The sequence below is a fragment of the Tupaia chinensis genome, unplaced genomic scaffold, assembly GCF_000334495.1.
Source record: "Tupaia chinensis unplaced genomic scaffold, TupChi_1.0 Scaffold146027_1, whole genome shotgun sequence".
Taxonomy (NCBI): Eukaryota; Metazoa; Chordata; class Mammalia; order Scandentia; family Tupaiidae; genus Tupaia; species Tupaia belangeri.
Window position 1 is genome coordinate 107715 of NW_006205883.1, and position 8489 is coordinate 116203.

General features: G+C 48.6%; 1 protein-coding gene across 2 annotated transcripts in view; it reads left to right on the top strand.

The window, feature by feature from the left end:
- ARSL (arylsulfatase L) overlaps positions 1 to 8489 on the top strand; it is a 20092-nt gene that overhangs the window by 6541 nt on the left and 5062 nt on the right. For both annotated transcript variants that reach the window (XM_006168710.3, XM_006168707.3), the window contains exons 3-8: positions 703 to 858; positions 2132 to 2253; positions 3588 to 3710; positions 4598 to 5021; positions 5873 to 6009; positions 7415 to 7549. In XM_006168710.3, coding sequence (XP_006168772.1) covers positions 703 to 858; positions 2132 to 2253; positions 3588 to 3710; positions 4598 to 5021; positions 5873 to 6009; positions 7415 to 7549 — 1097 coding nt within the window. The remainder of the gene's footprint in view (positions 1 to 702; positions 859 to 2131; positions 2254 to 3587; positions 3711 to 4597; positions 5022 to 5872; positions 6010 to 7414; positions 7550 to 8489) is intronic.

The following is an 8489-nucleotide window of genomic DNA, read 5'->3' on the forward strand; positions in this document are numbered from 1 at the left end:
TTAACCCACTGGGTCCAGGACTCGAACCGCGGTCGGCTACATGGGAGTTCAGCGACATAGCCATGACGCCAACTGCTGGTCCCAGAACTGTTTAAAGAGACATTTTTACTATAGGGCGCGTGAACTCACCAGAGAGACAGAGAGAGATGGAGAAACAGAAAGTGAAAAATCACCCCCCGAGGGAATGACCACGCCGCAATCCCTTCTCCTCCATTCTCCTCTCGGGACTTTGAGTATGCATGCACATGTGCCTGGCACGAGTGTTTTAAGCCACCAGGTCCTGGACTCAAACTGTGGTCAACTATGAGGGAGACCAGTGATGGAACCATTACGCCATGGGCTGGTCTCTGTATGGAACTTTTTTATTTTAATAATTATTTTATTTAACTCTAGTGTCGTTATTATTATTCAATGAGACCAGTGAGAGAGAAAGAAAGCGAGAAAGCAAGCCACCACGTCTGGGACTCAAACCACAGCCGGCCATGAGGGAGTCCAGCACCCTTAACGACCACACCTGACATGCCAGCCCCTGCATGGAACGTTTTTAACTGAGAAAGAAATGCAAAGAATTTACTGGAAGCTATTCTGAGATGTGAGGAAACTGTCAGAGTCTCCTAGAATACGGACCCTCACTTCCACTTCCAGGAGCTTTGGAAGTCAGGTGGGAACACCCCTGAGTGTCCTTGGGTACCTGCATTTCAGGCTCCGGCGCTGGCTCCCTGCAGCCCTCAGCACGCTCCTGGCTTTGAAGGCGTCCCTCTGTGGCCACGTGTCCGGCTCCCGGCCGAACTTTCTTCTCCTCATGGCAGACGACGTGGGCATTGGGGACATCGGCTGCTATGGCAATGACACCATCAGGCAAAACTCGGGGAATCGCTCGGGAAAGGGGGGAGAAGGGTTACTCCCCAGCACGGTAAAAGCCCTTATGCAGCAAGCTGGAAGCTGGATTCCACAGGAGCTGCCCACGCTGCTCGAACCCCGTCCCCTGGGCGGTCTATACTGTAACAAAAATGATGTATCCATTTTTTTTTTTTTTTGAGAGATTTTCGCTAGAGGGCGCGTGCACTCGCCAGACAGACAGAGACAGACAGAGAGACAGAAAGCGAGAAATCACCCCCCGGGGGGATGGTCACGCCGCAATCCCTTCTCCTCCATTCTCCTCTCGGGATCTTGGGCACGCACACACACGTGCCCGGCGTGAGTTTTAAGCCACCGGGTCCAGGACGCGAACCGCGGTCGACTACATGGGAGTCCAGCGACATAGCCATGACGCTAGCTGCTGGTCCCCTCCATTGTTTTCTTGAAAAAGAAAAAGGAAAGGGTATCCTTCCATTGTTTTTTTGAAAAAGAAAAAGGAAAGGGTATCCTTCCAGAAGCACACACACACACACACACACACACACACACACACCTCTGAGAGGGTCCCCATGCCATGATCCACCCTCAGCCCCAGTCAGCCAGAATCACAGGCTTGTCTGTGTCCGCAGTGTGTATAAGGAGACCCCAGGACATGAACCTGGCACCTTCCCAAGTGGGCTCAGTAGCCTGCACTGCATCAGTGGCGGCACCGCTACCTCTGGCTACATGGCTTCTTTGTTTGTTTTTAAAGATCGATTTTTGCTATAGGTCACAGGCACTCATTGGAGAGAGAGACAGAGAGAGAGAGACAGAAAGCACAAAATCACCCCATGGCGGGGATGGCCACGCTGCAATCCCTTCTCCTCTCTGGATTTTGGGTATGCATGCATCCACACGCACCCCACATGAGTTTTAAGCCTCCGGATCTGGGATTTGAACCGTGGTCAATGACGTGAGAGTCCAGCCACATAACCATTACACCATCTGCTGGTCCCATATACCACTGACTCCGGCTCAAATGCATCCAATATCCCTAACGTGGGGTGTGCTTCCATTTGTCTTTTAAATAATTATTTATTTATTTCACTTCATTTCTTATTATTTTTTTAATTTGACCGGAGAGAGAGAAAGAGAAAAATGAGAAAGCAAGCCATCTCATCCGGGACTTGAACAATGGTTGGCCACGTGACATCCAGCACCTTAACCACCATGCCACTGGCTGGCCCTGCTGGTTTGTTTGTAAGGAGTAAGATGTCCACCGTTCCCTTGGCAGGACTCCAAACATCGACCGCCTTGCAGAGGATGGACTGATCCTGACTCAACACCTCGCTGCCGCGTCCGTGTGCACACCCAGCAGGGCCGCCTTCCTGACGGGGAGGTACCCAGTGCGGTCGGGTGAGGCTTTCTTTGGAACTTCCTGTGGGGCTGGACAGAATGACGCTCCCTTAAGTCTCTGAAACGGGTATTCAAGCGTAGGACCCTTGGGACTTTGTGAAGAGAGCTGTCTCGTCCCAATCACACGGGAGTCAGCGATAGTTATAGAGAGAGATCCGTAGGTAATGAGGGAGCAGAGAATCACCCACGGATTATTTCCATACTGTGTGCTCCTAGATGCGGGGGCTTAAAAGAGTTCATGGGAAACGCATATTATGCATAAGCTGAGTGTGGAGTTTTTTCTCCTTTTTAGAGAGATTTTTCCTACTAGACAGTGTGTGCCCACCAGAGACACAGAAACATAGAGAGGGAAAGTGAGAACTCACCCCCTTCCCCAGGGGAGCTGTCCATGCCACAATCCCTTCTCCTCCATTCTCCTCTGGGGATCTTGGGCACGCACGCACACACACCCGGCGTGAGTTTAAGTTGCTGGGTCCAGGACTTGACTACGTGAGAATCCAGCTCCTTACTACCACACTACCTGCCGGCCCCTAAATAAACATTTTTAATAGAAGAGTTTGGTGCAAGGCCAGTGGGTAGTGTGGTGGTTCTGTTGCTGGATTCCAGATGGCTGACTCTGCGGTTCAAATCCCACACCTGATGGCTTAGACAATATGCCGGGCACATGACCATATGTGACCAAAATCCCCAGAGAAGGGAGAAATGTAGGAGAAGGGATTGTGGCATGACCTTGCCCCGTAGGGGTACTTTCTAGCTTTCTCTCTCTTTCTCTCTCTCTCTCTCTATTTCTTTCTGGTCAGCACACACTCTCTAGCGAGTTTAAAAAAAGAGTGTGTTAAACTGAGAAAGTCATTTCATTTCACTTGCACTTAATTCTCCTGTCTTTAGTAACCTACATACAATACAGCAAGACAGTCTGTCTCCTTGCTAACTCTGAATAACTTCATCATTTCCTTAGCTACCAGACATGTGATCCATGAAACAAACTCTCGGGGAAGAAAGGAAATGTTCAATGTCATTTGCAATAAGGGACAGTTTGGCCCAATATTCTAATTTTAAATAATCTTAAATAGGCATATAAATAAAATACAATTGTTGGAGCCGGCAGGTGGCATGGTGGTTAAGGGTGCTGGACACTCCCACATGGCCTACAGTGGTTCGAGTCACAGACATGGCAGCTTGCTTTCTCACTTTCCCTCTCTCTCTCTGTGTTCCTCTCTGGTCAAAAGTTAAATAAATAGAGTTAAATAAAAAAATTCTTTAAAAATTAAATAAAATAAATAAGGCCAAATACAACTGTGTCATAGTAACATTTTTTTAATGACTGACCGTAGGTATGGTTTCCAGCAATGGGTCTCGTGTTCTTCAGTGGACCGCAGTATCTGGAGGCCTTCCAACAAATGAGACAACCTTTGCAAAAATACTGAAAGACAGAGGCTATGCCACTGGACTGATAGGTACACCTTGTTCTTCTTTTCCTTTTCTTTTTTTTTTTTTTTTTGGTGAGGGCATGTGCATTCACTGGAGAGAGACAGGAGAGGACAGGGAGAGTAAGAAAACACTCGCTGTGGGAGGCAGCTACACCGCAATCCCTTTTCCTACATTGTGCCTTCCTTCTGGGATTTTAGGCACACACACAAATGCACCCAGCGTGTTTCTCAAGCCAGAGGGTCCAGGAATCAAACTCCATTTGGGGCACACATGCACATGTGCCTGGCGTGATTTTCAAGTGCCTCGAACTGTAGTCAGCTATGTAGAAGTCCAACATTTTTACCACTATACCACCTGCTGGCCCCTAAACCTTTATTTTTCTTTTAAGTTTTAAAAGAATTGTTTCCTTAATTTGATTTCTTATGATCATGTTTTAGTTTGACCAGAGAGAGGTCAGGTCCGGGACTCGAACCACGATCAGCCATGTGGGAGTCCAAGACAGTAACCAGCACTGCACCTCCTGGCCCTAAACCTATATTTTTATGGAGTCACCCAGCCTCAGGTATTTCTGTTTACCAACACAACGATGAACCAGAACTGCTCCCCCCTGTCCCTCTGGAACCTTGCCTCTTCCCAGTATCCTACAGAGTGCCTGAGACAAGACAAGCAACCCAGACCAGTGATGGCCATGCCTTTGTCACCTGAGCATACATTTTTTAAAAAAAGAATTGTTTATTTAATTTTTATTATTATTATCACTTTATTCGCTATCACTAGAGAGAGAGAGTGAGAAAGTGAGGAAGCAAACCACCAGGTCCAGGACTCGAACCATGGTCGGCCATGTGGGAGTTCAGCATCTCAATCATCCACCACCGGCTGGCCCCATCACACGAGCACACGTCTCGTCCTTCAGGGAAATGGCATCTGGGCCTCAACTGCAAGTCCTCCCACGATCACTGCCACCACCCACTCAACCACGGCTTTGACTACTTCTACGGCATGCCTTTCTCCATGATGGGTGACTGTGCCTTCTGGGAGCTCTCAGAGAAGCGCGTGGGTCTAGAGCGCAGACTCAGTCTCTGTTTCCAGATCTTGGTCTTGGCCGGCCTCACGCTCACAGCTGGGAAACTCAGCCACCTGCTGGTGGTCTCATGGACTCCAGTCATCTGGTCAACCATCGGGGCCATGCTGCTCCTCACGGCCTCACGTTTCGTGGGGACGCTGATTGTTCACGCGGACTGCTTTGTGATGAGAAACCACACCATCACAGAGCAGCCCATGCATTTCGAGAGAACTACCGCCCTTTTTCTGGAGGAGGCCTCGTCCTTTCTCAAAAGGTGAGCGTTGAGGAGCTAACGTCTTCCTAACACTGGCTGATTAAAAAAAAGAAAATGCATTCTGGTGCCAGCAGGTGGCTTAGTGCTTAAGATGCTGGCCTCCAGTGTGGCTGAGCACACAGGACCTGGGGGCTTGAAACTCACGCCAGGCACAAGTGCATGCATGCCTAGGATCCCAAAAGGAGAATGGAGGGGAACGGATTATGGCATGGCTATCCCCTGGAGGGATGATTTCTCACTTTCTGTCTCTCTGTCTCTCTGTCTCTCTGGTGAGCATACACTCCCTATAGCAAAATCTCTCTCTTAAAAAAAAAAAAAATCCCCAAAAAGATGCATTCTGAATAGCTCTCGTCTGAGGTTGGTATTTCAAAAGAGAGATGGCCATGACCCAGAAAGGCATGTTTGCCAGTGTGGGGTACTATCACGTCAATATGGCTCATCCCTCCGAGGTTCAGGTGCTAGAAGCTTGGGCTCCACCATGAGGGCATGGAGTGGGTAGGACCTTTAGGAGCTAAGCTTTGCTAAGTGGTGTTTGGTTCATGAAGTCTTTGTGGATGGATCCAGGCCATCTCAAGGAAGGGAAGGAAAGTCTTAGTTGCCACAAGACCACACACACACTATAGCAAAAGTCTCTCCAAAAAAAGAAAGAAAGAAAAATTTTAAAAGATTCTGAAACACAAAAATATGACTGTATAAGCGTTCGGTGCGTTTCTCTTTGGGGTGCAGAAGAGTGAAGGCACTTGAGTCGGAGTATGAATGGTTAGAGCCGCATTTCACATCTGCATCATGTTAAGCTCTGCTTTGCCAAAAGGAAGTAAATGAGTAAATCCGGCGTCTACTTTCGTTTGAAGGAACAAGCACAGACCGTTCCTCCTCTTTGTCTCCTTCTTACACGCCCACACCCCTCTGATGACCACGGAGAGCTTCCTCGGGAAAAGTCTTCACGGTCTCTATGGAGACAACGTCGAGGAGATGGACTGGATGGTAGGTAAGTCTTCCTCCCAACTGAAAACACAATGGCTCTTCATTCAGCAAAAGCAGGAGGTGGGACCAGCGGGTGGCACGGTGGTTGAGGTACTAGACTCCCAACATGGCCAACTACAGTTCGAGTCCCAGACCTGGAAGCTTGAAACTCACACTTAGTGAGTTTCAAAACCCCAAGAGAAGAATGGAGAAGGGATTGTGGCATGGCCATCCCCCTGGGGGGTGATTTCTTGCTTTCTGTATCTCTATCTCTTCAGCAAGTACACACACCTTATAGAAAGAAAGAAAAATAATAAATCTCTCTCAAAACAAACAAACAAACAAAAAAAGCAGGAGAGGAAATAAAGAAGGAGAAGTGGAGATTAATTACAGGTAAAGAAAGATCGGGGGAACCAGCAGTTGGCGTAATGACTATGTAGTTGGACTCCCACGTAGTCGACCGCGGTTCACGTCCCGGACCCGGTGGCTTAAAACTCATGCCGGGCGCGTGTGCGTGCGTGCCCAAGATCCCGAGAGGAGAATGGAGGAGAAGGGATTGCGGCGTGGCCATCCCCCCTGGGGGGTGATTTCTCGCTTTCTGTCTCTCTGTCTCTCTCTGTCTGTCTGGCGAGCGCACACGCCCTATAGCGAAAACCTCTCCAAAAAAAAAAACCCTAAAAAGAAAGATGGGGGCTAGGTGGTGGTGCAGTGGTTACGTTGCTGGACTCCCATGTGGCCAACTGTGGTTCAAGTCTTGGACCTGGTGGCTTCAGAATCACATCAGCCATATGTGTGTGCACGCGTGCCCCAAATCCCAGGAGAATGGAGAATAGATTGCAGCATGGCCACTCCCCATGGAAGGTGATTTCTCACTTCCCCCCCTCACTGTCTCTCCTCGGTAAGTGCGTGCACCCTTCTGCAAAGATGTAAAGAAAATTTTTTTAAAAAAGCTAGAACACAAAAGGCAAACATGTCAATCAGATTGAACTTGAAGGTTGTAAAGTTGCAGTATCTATCTTCATTGCATTGTACAGGGTGCATTTCATAACACAAGCGTGGCATGTGAGGTGAGTGTGTCAAAGATATCCAGATCCTAATCCTGTAATCGTAGACTGGATGATCACCTCAAAGGTAGTCACAGCTTTATCCCCATTTGGTAGAATAATGTCCCCAAAGATGTTCACATTCTAATCTCCTTCTTTTATATATATATAATATGAGTGTGTGTGTGTGCGCACGCACGCACATGCGTGCACACGCACATGCTTGTGCACCTAATATAGGTGTTAGGTCATCGGCAAGGTCTTGAGGAGTTTTCTATACTTGTCTATGGAAAAATGCATCATGACTCTCCAGATAACCCAATATAGTTCATACTTTTTCATTTTGATTTTGATTTTGACCAGTGCAAACGCATCTGTGCTTTGCAGGACAGATCCTTGGCACCTTGGACAGGGAAGGTCTGGCGGACAGGACCCTGGTGTATTTTACATCCGATCACGGCGGATCCTTAGAGTCGCAAATTGGCAACCACCAGTATGGCGGCTGGAACGGGAGGTACAAAGGTAAGGGGAGAGGTCCTTGTTTTGAGTTACGCACGCTTGCCTGCAATTCTCGCGCTTCCACCGAAATGATGGAATGAACTATTCCACCCTTCAACACCAACAGACTATCAGTTCTCAGTTCTGCAGCAGCCCAGAACTTTGCTTCTTCCCATCCAGGTCAACAAGAATAATTTGGCATGCCCACGTTTGATCTTTTTCTTTTTCTTTTTGTCTGAGTAGCTGGTTTTACTCATATCTATACAGCTCTGTAGACATCAGCACCAGTTAATCCTGGAACATTTGCAGAGCCTCAGAAAGAAGCCCTGTAGGGCTAGAAGGTGGTGTAGTGGTTAAGGCACTGGGCTTCCACACGGTGGACCACGGTTTGTGTCCCGGACCTGGTAGCTTGAAACTCACGCTGGTGCATGTGAGTGCATGCTGGAGGAGGGCCCAAGAGGAGGATGGAGGAGACGGGACTGCGGGTGGCCATCCCCCTGGAGGGTGATTTCTCACTGTCCCTCTCATTGTCTGTCTGTCTCTCTCTCTCTGGCAAGCGCTTGTGCCTTAAGGCAAAAACCACTAAAAAAAAGAAAGAAAGAAAAAGGGAGGAAGGAAGGAAGGAAGGAAGGAAGGAAGGAAGGAAGGAAGGAAGGAAGGAAGGAAGGAAGGAAGGAGATTGTTTCTTGTCTGCCACTGGCCAGCAGGCGGCATGGTGAGTAAGGCACTAGACTCCCTCCTGGCCAACACCAGTTCACATACCAGACCTGGGAGCTTGAAAATCACTCTAGGCATGCAAACATCAGCCATCCTTTAGGATTAAGGAGAGGCTGGTACAAGCTCCATCAGATCCCCGACCGTGGGGGAAAGGCATCGATGGAAAAACTCATCCACAAGGCTGATGGGATTACTTTCCTGGGGCGCCCCAACCGAGCAACAAAACTGGGTGCCTAAAACAGCAGGA